Source organism: Pelmatolapia mariae, linkage group LG2, assembly GCF_036321145.2.
Source record: "Pelmatolapia mariae isolate MD_Pm_ZW linkage group LG2, Pm_UMD_F_2, whole genome shotgun sequence".
NCBI classification, from domain to species: Eukaryota; Metazoa; Chordata; class Actinopteri; order Cichliformes; family Cichlidae; genus Pelmatolapia; species Pelmatolapia mariae.
Window position 1 is genome coordinate 9,229,307 of NC_086228.1, and position 14,990 is coordinate 9,244,296.

At 45.2% G+C, this 14,990-nt stretch overlaps 2 protein-coding genes across 3 annotated transcripts in view; one reads left to right on the top strand and one right to left on the bottom strand.

Moving 5' to 3' along the window:
• Window positions 1-69: 69 nt before the first annotated feature.
• atox1 (antioxidant 1 copper chaperone) lies at window positions 70-2,514 on the bottom strand. Of its 2 annotated transcripts, none has more exons than XM_063484862.1 (4): window positions 2,375-2,514; window positions 2,025-2,100; window positions 1,048-1,186; window positions 70-715 (listed from the first exon to the last, which is right to left on the bottom strand). In XM_063484862.1, the coding sequence occupies exons 1-3, from the start codon at window positions 2,378-2,380 to the stop codon at window positions 1,062-1,064; spliced, it is 207 nt and encodes a 68-aa protein (XP_063340932.1). In that variant the 5' UTR covers window positions 2,381-2,514; the 3' UTR covers window positions 70-715; window positions 1,048-1,061. The 2 variants fall into 2 exon arrangements, with proteins under 2 accessions (XP_063340932.1, XP_063340925.1); XM_063484855.1 differs by lacking the exon at window positions 2,375-2,514 and adding an exon at window positions 2,174-2,318.
• An 886-nt stretch (window positions 2,515-3,400) lies between these two features.
• slc36a1 (solute carrier family 36 member 1) overlaps window positions 3,401-14,990 on the top strand; it is a 30,055-nt gene continuing 18,465 nt past the window's right edge. The window contains exons 1-9 of the mRNA XM_063492654.1: window positions 3,401-3,602; window positions 5,265-5,401; window positions 7,537-7,648; window positions 7,732-7,822; window positions 7,908-7,996; window positions 10,714-10,803; window positions 11,062-11,146; window positions 12,463-12,690; window positions 13,578-13,676. Coding sequence (XP_063348724.1) covers window positions 5,365-5,401; window positions 7,537-7,648; window positions 7,732-7,822; window positions 7,908-7,996; window positions 10,714-10,803; window positions 11,062-11,146; window positions 12,463-12,690; window positions 13,578-13,676 — 831 coding nt within the window. The 5' untranslated portion in view covers window positions 3,401-3,602; window positions 5,265-5,364. The remainder of the gene's footprint in view (window positions 3,603-5,264; window positions 5,402-7,536; window positions 7,649-7,731; window positions 7,823-7,907; window positions 7,997-10,713; window positions 10,804-11,061; window positions 11,147-12,462; window positions 12,691-13,577; window positions 13,677-14,990) is intronic.

Below are 14,990 nucleotides of genomic sequence, written 5' to 3' on the forward strand. Positions count from 1 at the left end.
GAACAGAGACAATATTTTGTAGACAGTGTTTTTCTAAAAAGACTCAAGTGGAAATAAAGTCTGACGTACTGAAGACAGAAATGATTTATTTTCTCCAGCATTGAGACATTCGAGCATTATGGAGACAGCGGGCGAGGAGGAGAGCTCCTTACATTCCTAAAAATCACAAAAACAGCAGAGAATAGACTGTAGTGTCAAGGAGCAGAGGGGAGGTGCAGCAGGTGGTCCCACCCTCACCCCCCACATGGTGCAGAGCTCCAAATATCCTCACACAGCAGGCTTCAAATAGTCTTTTTATGAATAAAATCCAACAAATTTAATAAAACAGGTTCAGCAAACACAGCCAACAGGTTTCATCATTTACACCCCAGGAAATGGAGTCATCGTCATCGTCGTCATCATCATCATCATCATCACATAGCTGAAACTAAATCTAAGATGCTGCTTTTTCCTTTTTTCATTTACAGCCTGAAGGTAAAGGTTTGGAGATGATTACGCTCTGCAAGTTTGTGTGAGGACGATGTTTTAACTCAGGAGGTCAAAGGAGGCACACTTCCTGTCTGCATCAAGTGTGTGTGTGTGTGGGGGGGGGGGTGTTGTTTGTGCGTGACAGCTGGAGGGGAGGGGGTGCAGACTCACTGAGGGTCTCTCAGACTTGTAACTTTAACTTGAATTTCATCTTAAATCTTCAGTTTGCAGCAGCAAGAATCATTTCCTAAAGCAAGACAAAAAAAGACATTTGCATTAAAAAATATGAAAAAATAAAAGTAACTCTACTAATTGTGATGTGACTCTGAATGAAGTGTTGGGGGATCTGAGACAAGCAGAAGATAAACATCCTCCTCTAAATGTGCACAAAGGTTAAAGTCAGCCGATGGAGCGCGCTCTCCTGTTAACGTTTCTGTGAGCTGCTGGAAGAAGATCGTGTCCCTGATATGTTCCTGCATGCAGTAAACTCAGCACGAAGCTGCAGATTTACAGGAACTTTATAGCCGTCATAAACATCAATCTACAGAAAACACGTGGACTATAAACGCTCCGGGTCACCTGGTGCAGGTCCTTCACTTCGTGCCGTTGTATTTGACCTCCTTTCCGGACTTTTGCAGCGCCGTCATCAGAACATCCACGTCTTTGTCAGACTCAATCCAAACCAGCTTCTTTGGCAGGTCAATTTCAAACTTCACATCTGGGAACAGGAACATAAAAACAAAATCACATCGATGTCTCTGCCTCCCTAAAACAGTCAGCATTTCCACTGATGGGAGGACGTGCTGTAAAAACAGAAGTGATACTCGGATCACACGAGGCTAAAAGGAAAACAGCAGCATCAGGGGACCTGTGGGCCGAACGTGAGGAACTGGATCCTCTGTGACAGACAGGACGAAACATGCTTCTGGTTTTTGCAATGGTTGCTGCACAGGCTGAGACCACCCTCACTAACTTCTGATGGGCACATGCAGTATGAAAAACTGCTTGGGTCAGCACAAAAAGGGTTGCTTTTGGGGAAAAGAGTTAAATGTCATCACTGCACGTAGCTGAGCTGCTCCCAGTTTGGATTCAGGAGACACACAAACTCTCTACTTTTAAGATTAGGCTTCAAACTTTCCTAGCATATAGTTAGGGCTGGACCAGGTGACCCTGAACGTTCCCTTCACATCTACCCCCCCCCCCCCCCCCCCCCCCCAGCATATCCCTGACTCTGCTCAATACTTTAATCTCCTCATCGCTCCTGTGACAGCAGAGCTAACACTGTGAGGCGGTGATCCTCCAAATGCTGTAACTTTCTACAAAGCACCAGGAAAAATGTAGATAATTACCCAAACCAATAATAATTGCAGAGAGTCAGGTGAAAACCATAACCGTCTGCATGAGCCTCACATGCCAAGTGTATGATTGCTCTGTTTATACTGGAGTCTCTCCACTCCAGTATAAACTAACTGCTGCTATGAGAGGACTCTGTATAAATAAAACTGAACTGCTGGGTTTTCCTGCGCTTTCGTGTCAGACATGACGATCAGCCTCACCTCCCATCTTGTTCAGGATCCTGGTAATAGCTCCTGAGCATCCCTCACACGTCATGGCCACCTCAAACTCGTGCTTCTGTCAGACACACATCAAAGTCCGGTTAAAGTGAACCCCACACCTCATTTCCTAAAACATGTACCACACTTACAACAAAGTAAGCCGAGCAGAGCAGCTGCAAGAGCCCCCGGTTGTGATTTAAAGTTACTTCAGAACAAGAACAGCTGTAAATAACATTAAACAGCATTGAACACCACTCCTGTACCCTGTGCACGGACATTTAGAAAGCAGCTACGGACTAACGTTAAACTTCACGCCGACAAAACTGCATAAATCTCCCCTAAAACCTTACAGTCATGTCTGAAGTGACGTGTCCTAACCCGGCAAACAGACCGGCTGTAGACTTTTGCCTCCACGTAACTACACGGCTCCAAATACTCCCAGGATGGGACCGCTGTTTAGCCGCAAGCTAGCTGCAGTTAGCGTAACAAACACCGGATATCCGGGTTAAAAATACCAAATTTTCAAGATATTTTTACACCGTTTTTCACAATGTTTATATCCAATATACATAAAATAACCCTTTAATCAAAATAATTTTATTTTAACATGAACGGTACACTTTTAGTTCCACTTGGCTAAATAGGTTGGTTGAGCAAGCTGAACAAGTTTAATAAAAAAAAAATTAAAAACAAACTGCATTATTGTAATCCCAAAAAGTTGATCGGTTCATCTCGGCGTATCGTTTCCAGTGGGAGAAACGTCTCAGCTGACTGCAGGTTTCCAACATTATAATCAGTGCATTTGCATAATGAATGAAAGTAGCACCAACGGCGAACAATGGGCTGTGAGGTCAGTTTCTTGATGATTAATATGCAAACTGTCGTGACCAATGACTAACAACCACTGACTGATCAGAGGCCATGAGTACCATTCACAGAGAGTTGGAGAAGTCTGCAATCATAACGCAGTAAGACTGTGAAAGCTGTACTCTTAGGCCCCCTCCTCGATTCAGAGATAGTCTTTACCTTGTCCTAGCTACCCCGGTGCACACAGCAAGCGCTCCTAAATCCTTAAACGAGTTTCCAAAATAAAAGCCCAATGAATCCGAAAGCAGATTTGAGAATATGAGAACAGAGCTAACTGCATTATACAGCGTTTTAGTCTAAGTAATCGTATTCCTTTCGATAAGCTCACGTAAAACTCGTGATTTTATTTATTTATTTTATTGTGTAGAAGTGAACATACAGGACTGCGCAAATGGTAACAGAAAACTGAGAAAAAAGATTAAACCAACAAATAAAATAAAATAAAATGGTTTACCAACCGCCACGACATTATAATCCGTATCTATGGCAACGGGATCACGTCGAACGCCACGACCGTCCCTCTCGACAATGTCATGTGACCACACCGCTGGCTGGCTGTTGGAGAGTCGAGCCCGACAGAGCACAGTCCCGCTTTGCCTTCAATCTGTGCTGCTTCGCCACCATGAGCACGATACGAAAATAAAGCGGCCTGCGGCGGACTGAGAGCTGATAACGAGGCCAGGAGGACCGAGTCTGCGCGGTGTCTGCGAGGTAAGGCTGGCCGCTGCCTCCGCGGCTCGGTGTTTACACCGAAAATGGCACCGCAACACACAGCTAACTGTGGCTAACAGCTAACCCTCCGTTCACAGCCGGTTTTGCGGGACCGTGGGCTCGTTTATTGTGTTTATGGCGGGAATGCCCGCCGGGTCTGTGTCCGTTGACAGGCTGGAACGTCTCCTGGACAAACAGCAGTTTAAAATGATGCGATTATCGCGCTGACTGCCGTTAAAGCACCGGGGGGGGGGCTCGGGCTGTCACGGTTTACCTGCACAGTAAAACACACAGCAGCTCATATCTGTTTTAACGCGAGGCCCAGAGGACGAAAACAGAAGAAAAAGAAAATACCAGAAAGTAAATAAACATGAGAAATACGCTAACTCGGCTGGCGCGGTTTCTGAAGAGCAGCTGGGGTCAACATCTGCACAGGTACGCTTCAAACCTGCTCCTGTTTATAGGTAAATATATAAAGGCTTCTTCTCTCCAGAGGAGATAAACACGTTGTGAGATAACGAGCTCATTTTCATGTTGCTCAGCCATTAATGTACACAGTGTTCCACAGCAGCAGGCTCCGTGTCACATTTACCTGATAAACACACGCTGATGATGATCATTGGCCATTAGATTAAACCAGAGTGTAAGAGAGAGAGCATCGGGACACACCTAAGCATCAGGACGAGCTCGATCAGTAACATCTAATCGTAGTTTCTGAGAATGGCTGAGTGAATCTTTATAACTCTCAGCAGTGTTTCCTGCTCAGGTAAATCACTTCCTGCTCACCTTGGTGACATTTTTATTTATATACTTTCCAATTTGATTATTGGTGTGAAATAAAAACACGCTCATTTGTCAGCTCAGCCGGCCGAGGAGGCTTTGAATCAGCCGTATGCACAGTGTTACAGAAATCACCCAGCAACAGCTGAATGTCACGCTGACTGCTTTTAGGACAGAGCGTTCAGTTATGAATGTACTTGAAGATGAGCACCTTCGAAATGTGATATTTAATAACTGATTGCTTCGTTCTGCGGGTGAAGCCTGAAATATAAAGCAGCTGTGTGGGAGCACAAAAGCGAGAAGCAGTGCTGCAGGACTGAACCTTTCTGTTACATAGTGAAATAAAAGCCCGCATTGAGCCGCTGATGCTGTTTTAAGTGCAGAAACTGCGCGCTGTGCTGTTCAGGCCTCTCGTGTCATGACTCGCCGTAAAAAAAAAAACTAACGCAAAAAAAATGCTGAGTCGCTCCTGATGGCGACACTTTGGCCACGCTTGGTGAACCGCTGCTGGGAAACACGCTTCTCTGAAGAGGAAGTGCCAGGAGAAGTCAAGCCTCAGAATTGTCCCCTAAAAACCTCTTTCGGCTTTTCTCCCGAAAGCCGTCAGACACGAACAACGAAGCGTGTGTTTGAAACCTTGTGCGAGTACGAAGGAGGTCATGAAGTCTGTTTCCCTTTAATGTTAGCATGATTAACCTCACAGCAGCTGTGTTATTGGTCATATAATGTCATTAAGAAGGCTCCAGCAGCGCAAACACGGTGCAGAGGTCCAGTTCAGGGACTGGTGCAGCAGCCTGTGAGCATGCTCAGTTTCTGACTTCCTCTGTTTTTGTTTTGCTGCTGCCAGATCTCATTCTCTTCTTATCTCTTATCTGTTTGCAGTGGACAGGCGTCCACGCTGGACTCCCTGATCTCGCTGCATTAGGATCCGTGAGGCTGGGAGAGACGACGCCCGGCTGTCTGCCAAACCTTCCCACCCAGCATGATGGCGTCCAGTGACGTAGACAGCCGAGGCGAAGGTAGTAAAGTCAGGACGATGGTTAAAAATGATACGGCGCACGAACGTGAGCCGGGGCCACAGTCACACAGGGATTATGTGTAATCCCAGCTGGCAGGTAGACGGTGAATCATCAAAGCAGCTTTCACTTCATCTACAGAATCCGTCTGTTGGCTGGCTCGCGTCTGGTTTGGCGGGAGGTCATGGCCAGACACGAAGTGCTCGTTATGAGCAGTCACGACATAGATCTGTGAGCGAGCATGTTCAGTTTGTAGATGTGGATTAGAAGATTGTTGGCTGAAGTGTGATGTTGCTTATGTCGTGGTTTCATTGTTACACTCGTTCATGTTATTTGGCATGTAGGGAGGGAGCACGGGAAGGCACGAGTGTAACTGTGCCTCTGGTACAAAGATTAAAGCAACACAGCGGAAATGAGTCCATCAGAGGGGCAGCTCAGAATCAGAGAGGCTGAGATGGTCTGAGCATGTGCAGAGGAGTGAGGGTGGAGGATGAAGATGGAGCTGCCAAGCAGGAGGAGAACAAGAAGACATGGAGAGGGGTGGTGTGACAGAGGAGGAAGGAAGGATAGGAGGAGATGGAGGCAGATGATGCGCTGCGGCGACATGTACAATGTTTACCTCCAAAAATCAAACTTGCCTCCTTTATAAAGCTGAAAGGTCAGCTGAGGTCGGAGAGGGTCACTTTATCATCATCAGCAAAGGAACGCGTCAGTCTCTGCATCGCTGAGTAGTTCTTCATGTTCTTCAATGTTAATTTTGATTGGTCATCAGTTATTAGTTAATTCAAAGAATCAAGCTTTTTTCTTCCCATCAGTATTTTCAGATTAAAGGTCGTGTTTAAGGCTGAAGAAAGTGGGTTGCTCTACAGCTTGTTTTAATCATTGAGTGTGATGGCAGTGACCACCCGTCTGTTTGGTGTCTGTGGGTCGCTGATGTGCTGCCATCAGTCGTTCTGAGTTCTTAGATAAGTCAGAGATGGTTCCTCAGTGTAGGAGCACAAAGTGGGTTTTACTTTCTAAAGACTTTAAACACATGCAGCTGCTGCAGCGTGTGTTTGTGTTTGTGTTCCTGTCTAGCTATCTTTGTGAGGACCGAAATCTTCATTCTACTGTAATTGTGAGAACCAACAGTCACTTGTGAGGACACACTCATTGGTCCTCACAAGTTTGAAGGCCTTTTTGAGGCTCAAAATGTGGTTTTAGTGTCGGGGTTACATTTAGGTTATGGTTAGGTTTAGGGTCAGGGTCAGGGTTAGGCATTCATTTTTGATGGTTAGGGTAAGGGGCTAGGGAAAGCATTATGTCAATGAGGGTCCTCACTAAGATAGCTGAACGGGCTTGTGTGTGTGTGTGTGTGTTGTGTGAGTAATAGAGTTTTATGTGTGTGCTTAGCATTAATAAGCATGTATGTGTGGACTGCAGATACAGTGGGGGTGGGGTGATATAATGTCCACTTTCATTTATAATTGAAAACCTCCCTTTGAGGCTATTTTTAGTTTACCTGCTGGTCTGAGATCAAATAAAGAGCAAAGATAAGAAGTGTTTGGTGACAGGTTCATGAGTGCAAGGCTCGGGTTCCTCTGAACGTAGTTGCGATGCTCTCAGATCTTTAAAGACGCTTTTATAACTGTTAGTTTTATAGCGCTGTGTCTCAGCTCAGTTCACAGCTTCCTGCTGTTCTGCTCTCACGTGGAAGTACTTCCAGTTTTTATCATGAAGGGATAATAAGAGTCATGAACAAGTACTAAAGCGCCACATTATTAAACACAGCACTGAGCCTAATGTGTGCCTTCAGGACTTCCTGCTTATTGCAGTCAGGTGATCTTCACTTATCACCGTGTTTATAGTCATGTGCAGCGAGCCTCATGCACGGCCAGACCTGAAGGGTTTCTTCTCCAAATTCAAGTCTTTCAGGTCCTGTAGTTTGTCACTGAGAGTGTAGGTGTCAGGTCACATGACGAGGTGGATGACACCTGTGTGTATATAACCGGACGGTCACATCACTGTGAAAGGTGACGGTGCAGGAAAACTTGCTTACACACTGCTGACTGACATAAGACAGGGCGGTAAACACATCAGAGGGTCACGTGATGTCAAACACATGGTTTTCGTCTTTGTCTCTTTGCCTCTCGTCTCAGCTTTGTTGTCCGACCAAAATCCGTCTGAGCTGGACGCTCTGTGTCCATCTCCTCCGGGACCGTCCAGACCCCAACGCAACTACGAGAGGATAGGAGGACGGGCGGGGACCTCGTGAGTAAAATGCCTTCGGACTGTCCAATGCAGGACGTGCAGATCTGGCTGGTCTGATTCTAACTTTATTTTTCGTGCTGCAGTTTTTTCCAGACTCTGATCCACCTGCTCAAAGGGAATATTGGTACAGGCCTGCTGGGTCTGCCTCTGGCTGTCAAGAATGCAGGGCTGGTGGTAAGCATACCTGCAAAGGTCACATGACACAGAATTAGTCTGAGCCTTTAAACGCCACACAAACTCGGTCTGTGTTTGTGTGCAGCTCGGACCCATCAGTCTTCTGGTCATGGGCGTCATCGCGGTCCACTGCATGAAGCTGCTGGTGACATGTTCCCACCACCTCAGTGCAAAGTGAGTATCTCGATTCTCGCTCTTTAGCCCTCAAAAACACAAACATCTGGTTTGATTTCCTCACATACATCCCATCGTCCTCCGTAATCCGCACAGCCTCAGCCCACACACATTCAGATAAAAGCTCACTCCTGTTCTTCATCTAACGCAAACACTCGATACAGGGATCGGATGGGAACACATGATACACAGAATAAAAGCTTTTTTTTAAATGTTTCTCAAAGTAGCTGGAGGCTCAGCAGGAAGACTGTAAGGTCCCTGTGTTTGGACGTGGCTGAGAGGATAAGTCACTTCGGTATAACTTTACGCTGGAGCAGGGCAGCTCTTTGGTCAAATGAGATGTAAAATGTCAGGAAAATGCTGTTTTTCTTTCACTGCACACACGCCTGGAAGCAGCAGACTGTAAAATAACTACCAGCCCGATTGACGCACTCACCTGATGTTTGCAGCAGCTAATGTGTGACCGGCAGTGTGTCAAGACTTATGAGATGAATCCTCATCAATTCTGAACAGATTTTAATGATCACTAAATCACTGATTTCTACTTTCCACAATAATGCAGTAAAACACACCTTTCAGCTTTTATTTTGAAAGGGTTTTTTGGAGAGTGTAAATGCGCTAGTGTCTGAAACACTCTGGGTCAGCTTCTGTATTTAAATGTGCTGAAGGCTGTAAATCAAACAGACGACACAGAAAGGTTCAGACATGTTTCACAGCAGGTTTGTTTGTTTAATTTTCAGAGCTCAGAGGAGAGTTTCCATCTGATCTGACACCAGTGTGGGTTCTGATACAATTGATATTGATCAACCCACCTCTAGTTAAAATGTACATCAGGCAGGTCATTGAGCAAAATCTCTAATGACTAGTTTTTTGGGTTTTTTTTTTTAACTTTGAGTATTTCACATTAAAATTCCAGTTAAAGCAATAATCATGTGATAAAATTGTGAGTCTAAAGGCGGGTGCAGGGTGTCCTCCACCACATGTAATTTAAAGCTTTACTAATTTTGATTTTGTATATTTAGGCGATAAAAGCTGCTACCATTATGCCTTATATTTATAGATGAGGTAGCATGAGGCACAAGAGCAAATTAAACTGGGTTTGTGGGCCGGTGTCATGTGACGCTGGTATCATCAGATCATGAGAACAAAACAGTCTGAGTCTGTGCCTCTGCTGAGAAATCAGCTGTATGTTGATGCACAGAGCCAGTGAATCCAGTGCTGATGATGAATCCTGTCTGTTTTACGATGTCTCTGAGCTGCACGTTTTATTTTATTATTTTTAACTAACTGGAGAAGTCAGGCTGGGTTTCTGTAAGCTGTGCTCGAGTCCTCGTTGCTTTGAGTCTTTCTGTTTGAACTGCATCCTTCATGCCTTCGCAGCAGATCAAGCGCAGCTCATTTTAATCTCCTTTGCACTAAAACCACACTCGTCCTCGCATGTTTGCTCTGCAGCGGCTTCGCTGTGTTTGCTGTTGTTCCTGCTTGAGGCTCATCAGCTGTCACAGACATTACCAAACACTGTCACCGTGACCTGTGATCAGCCCCACCTCTCCGTGGGGATCGCCACATCGGTTCAGTTTTAGTGGGATTACATAAGTGAAGCCATGTGGCCGAAAACCCAGAATACTGGTGCTTATCTGTAGCTGGTGACATGTGGCAGCTCAGCAGATTAGTGCAGTCATTATTAGACTTTAATTAGTGTACTACCTGTGACTGTGAACCTGCCCGTCCACCCCTCGCCCGCCCTTTGCCCAGTTCACACGGCGATCCATTAGTTGGGATTAAAAGGATCAAGGAGATCGCGAGCTTGAATGTACACCTCTGCATCGTCACGTATCAGCTGAGGAGACACAGAAGTGGTTGCAGCCCTTCCTGTTTTTAGAGGTTTCATTATTGCCGAGTCAGTCTTCACTTCTCTGATTCTGTCGTAGATATGGAAGAGCCGCAGTTACCCAATAAGGGTTAAAACTAAACTTAATTTTCTTATTTCTTTGTCAGCTCGTTGGGCATGTGCATATGTGTGCAAGCCTTACTAAGGATTTTATTGTTTTTAACTCTTCATATATAACATTTATCTGTTTTTACTTCAGAGGGTTTCTGCAGGTTTTATCACTTTAGCTCATTTCATGTGCTTCTGGGCTCCTGAAATGTCCCAAAGTCAGGACATGTGTGAGCCACTCTGATAGTACAGTAACCTCGCAGCAGCCATGTTATGGGTCACATGATGTCATTAAAATGCTCCAAAAGCCTCCAACAGCACAGTCCAGTTCCGGTGACGCTAGCAGACAGCTAGCAGCTACAGCTGCCTGTGTCACCATCCACCTGTCAGTCAGAGAGGCCTTAATGCAATTTAAGCAGCTGAGTTATAAATCATCTATAGAGACTAAACCAGTGTCTGTGTCGGCCTGTAAACATGTGGGGGCTGGCTCACTGCTGCCTCTGCTGGACACCAGATGAACTGCTTTGTTCACACAGGCTTTGGAGCTTAAGCTTGTGTTCAGGCGGGCGTTTACTGCAGTGAACTTATAAACTGCATATTAAAGATGGACATGGCTTCTCCAGGCTTGTAAAATGAAGCCAGTACTTTAAACCTGGATACTTTTATGCCCAGCAGGGGGCGACTTTTTTGTGCTGGTTATTTTCAGTTTGGTTATTTAGCTTCATGTTAGCTGAAACTGACTGACACCTGGTTGCCCCCCCCCCCCCCCCCCCTGCAGGATGAACCGACCATCTCTGACCTACGGCGAGGCGGTGCAGTACGGGATGGAAAACGTGCCGTGGCTGAGGCGACATTCACAGTGGGGAAAGTAAGAAACATGCTCACCTGTTCTGCTCGGTGTTTCTTTAGACACCGTCAAGAAAACAAATTAATTTTAATATGTAAAAACATGTAAACATGTCAGATTTAGTCCCACAGGCATAAGAAAAATAAAATTATAAATAAAAAACGTACATTTTTAAAGGAAAGGAAATTCTTTCAGACCTGTGAACCTCAAAGAATGAAAGATGTGATCAGAGAGACATCGTCCTGTTCTGTGTTTTAACTGTTTTATCGTCTCGCTCAGGCGGACCGTCAACCTGTTCCTCATCATCACACAGCTGGGCTTTTGCTGTGTCTACTTCGTCTTCCTCAGTGACAACGTCAAGCAGGTCAACACACTCACACAATCAGATGCACTCACAGACTCACCGACAGACACACCGACATTCACACACTCACAGATACACTCACACACGCACTCACAAACACAGTTTAATTGTCCCTGTCAGCGTTACAGAGTGAGGTGTTTTTGTACCATGTGATTTTCACCTGTGGTGTTTATTGGGCTGATAACCAAAGAGCTGGAGCCAGTGTGACCTCAGTGACCTCACAGATGTTTTAGTTTTGTTTTACTGATCTGAACTTCATAAATCAGTACGGATCATTTCTTCATAAAAAAACAAGACTGACTCTGAAAGTTATAAAAACTAAAAGTGAAACTTTAAAAGTATCCTAGAAGCTAAACTAAAGTGAAAATGAAAGATTTAAAGATACATTCAAATAAATAAAAAAATAGAAAGCTGTAATAACTCCAGATCAAACCCCTGCATGCAGGTGAGCCACCCAGAAGGCCGTGCCATGTTACAACATTTTTAAGTTTTGCACTCATGGAAAACCTGAAAATGTTCTCCAGAAGTAATCTGTCCTATCAGGCCGAGTGTGAGGAGGCATGCTGAGCTTCATCCACCCGCCTCAGTTTAAAGAAAGTGCAGACAGACTGACTGTAGAGTAAACACATGATCTAATAATTTTATGGATGTTTGCATGAGTAAATATTTAATTATGTTCGGTTCATACTCCTGTGGTTTTGTCTTTACTGAGAGAATAGAATACCATGAAACACACTGATATGGAGGAAAATCAGATGATTATCACTCATTTCAGCAGGGACTGTGTGAGGTGATGGAAATGATGGAGGTCAAGACAGGCTCAGTTTGTGTAGTTCAGTTTTTAGCCACTAGGGGGTGCCGCTTGCCTGCATGTATTTTGTGTCCGCTCATTTTTGCTGAAGCAGCAGTGAAACATCTGGGTGGGCGGTGATTTTACTCAGAGATTCAGACTGACTCGGCTCAGTAAATACAGAGCCGTGTGTTGAAGAGCTAAACAGAAACATGACACAAACACAGACCTGAAATATCAACAGTTTTCAACCTTCGGAGAAGACAACACATTCCATTTCCAGGTGGACAAGCTCCATGCTCTTACTTTGAAAGACACGTGATATTTGCTCTGTTATTTATTTTCACAGAGAGAACTTCGTATGATTTTATGTCTCAGAAAACGTGCACACACTGCCAGCTCTGATTGGTTTGAGCCTGCAGACCATCTCTATCCAGTCCTGGGTTGTAATCACTCCTTTGGTGTTTAAGACCTTTTCAGCAGAATGAGCATCATCCTCTCTCTTTATCTGACCTGCCTTCACCAGGTGGTAGAAGCTGCCAACGCCACCACCATCAGCTGCCAGACGAACTACACCAACCAGACCCAGGTCCTGGTCCCGAGCTTTGACTCCCGCCTCTACATGCTCTGCTTCCTGCCTGCCATCATCCTGCTGGTCTTTATCCGCAACCTGAAGTGCCTGGCCCCGTTCTCTCTGGGGGCCAACGTGGCCATGACGGCCAGTTTGTTCCTGATCTACTACTACTCACTCACGGTGAGCCGCAGGTTTCTCTCTGATTTGATTGACCTTCAGTCAAGGTTGTAGCCTCGTTTTTCACTTTCTGTGGTCTCATTAAGTCGTGACGTTGAGCAGAAGCTTGTTTGTTACCTGGATAAGTAAGAGCTCCCTGCATTAGCACGTGGTGGAGGAGGTTGTGTGTGCAGCCTGTGAGATGACTGTGGCTGATGGATCATCTGAGCAGCACATTTGGGGATAAGCAGAGCATAAAGGCCACGAGCAGCTTTGAAAACAATCTGGATTCTTCTACTGCTCGGTGGGACTTTTTCCTCTCGGCATGAGCTCTGATTTGAACTCCAGGATGATGATGATAATAATAATGTAGTTTTTTAATCACTTCAGATAATTTTCAGGGTTCGGGCTCATCCTGCTGACCTTTTTTAATGAAATGCATCATCCAGTCGATGTTTGCAGACAGAAGGTCAACTCGGTGCTCCTCTGCAGATACCTGCACACAGACACATGCTTTATGATAAATCATGCACAGGTAGTACATTTAGTGCTTAGGTGACCCTCCATCTCGCAGTAGAGAAAGAATCATTGATGTCCCAGACCAGAGTTTGAATTTTCAAAATAAGAGCCAAAAGATAAAGAAATAATGGCATGTGTCTGACACAGCTGGCCGAGCTGCTTGCATGGAGCTCTGTGAGCGGATGCTTTCTTATTTGTATTGCTGTGCAGAACAGGGCTGTCGTGCAGATAACGTTTAACACCTCACTCCATCTGTAATTTTTAAGTCTGCAGCAGTTCATTTTCATTGTGCAGCTTTTTCTCGGCTAATCGTGTTAAGTGTAGCGAGGACGCGATTAGGTGAAGAACAGCTCTAACTGGCTGTGGCTCTATTTTGTTTTGTTTCTCTACAGAACATCCCAAACCCCATTGACCTCCCGAAAGTTGGCAGAGCTAAAGACTACCCTCTCTTCTTCGGAACGGCCATCTTTGCCTTCGAAGGCATCGGAGTGGTGAGTGAGCGGCTGATGGTAACACATTCACGCACGTGCTGCCGAAGCCCCTTTTATGACTTTATCGATGTGAAACACCTGTGTGCATCGATTACGTGGATTATAAACGGCACTGTTATCTCCCCCTGCATTACCGTTAGATTTCTTTGTGCAAATGAGGCATCATGCTTATAACGCTGCTGTGTGTGTGGGGGGGGGGGCTGGAGATAGGAGAGCAGCAGGGGTCCAGAAAGAGGGGGATTACACCAGCACGTCCCACTGACCAGCCTGTGTTTGTACCAGGTGTAAGCACGCTGTTGTCATAAATGTCAGGTGTGATTTCTGAGGTGCTCCTCATTTTTAATAACAGAGTGTGTAATGTAAAGTCTGTGAATGATTTTACTCTGTAAAACTCCCCGTGTTCACCTACGTCTGTTGACTGTGCAATTAATGCAGGCATACAAACTCTGACATCACTATAAATATTTTCAGATTTACAGGCCCATAGAGCACACCGAGACGGTGCTTTTTAATCATTTTTCCAGCATTTCTGAGGCCTCGTGTCTTCATCAGTGCAGCAGATATCACGTGTCACAGATCTGGGATCTGTGCAGCTGCGAGTGTCAGTGTGAGTCACCTGTCAGAGTAATAAAGTGCATTCTGGGTAAACTTTGAGGGCTCATGTCAGCATATGAAAGGTCTCCTGTTATCTACATATAAAGGCCAGGCTCACCTTCAAGCTGTGACTCCTTCACAGTCATTTTCTAATACTGTCATATTTGAATTAAAAAGTGCCAAATTTGGATGAGCAGGCGACCATATGCTGCATGGCTGAGAGCGGCCGGCTCGGGTTCGAGTCCAACCCGCGGCCCTTTGCCGCATGTTTCCCTCCGCTTTCTGGTCAGTCTTCTCTGTATCTGTCGAAGAAAGACAGAAAAAGGCCAAAAATAATTTTGGCCAGATTTGCACCCACCCCTGTGTACGCTCAGAGCTGGAAGATATTCACAGTATGAAGCACAGCGTGAGTCAAAATCAGTAGTCCGATTTCAGAGCATTTAAAGTCCAACGCCGCTCACCGGTGACCATTGAAGCACACACGGTGTGTAACCCAGTGTTAATGTCACGAGTACTCATTACAGATACATTATTGATATGTTATTATTTCACTTTATTGATGTTTATTTAAGAACATTTGCCTCATTTTGACATTTTTCAAAGCATCGAATGACTCCCGCTAACATCTGCGCTGCAGACACGTGTGTTTCAGAGTCGGCCGTTTTCCTGTCCATACAGTGAAGCTTGTCTTTATAATGATAAAGCCTGGCTGATAAGCCA

Bases quoted from the DNA above. Each gene is read 5' to 3' on its own strand.
- atox1 (XM_063484855.1), bottom strand. From the start codon at position 2,302: ATGTCCGTGCACAGGGTACAGGAGTGGTGTTCAATGCTGTTTAATGTT. The intron at 2,101-2,173 runs GTAAGTGTGGTA...TGTGTCTGACAG, and splicing joins TCTGCTCGGCTTACTTTGTT to AAGCACGAGTTTGAGGTGGC. The intron at 1,187-2,024 runs GTGAGGCTGATC...TCCTGTTCCCAG, and splicing joins GATCCTGAACAAGATGGGAG to ATGTGAAGTTTGAAATTGAC.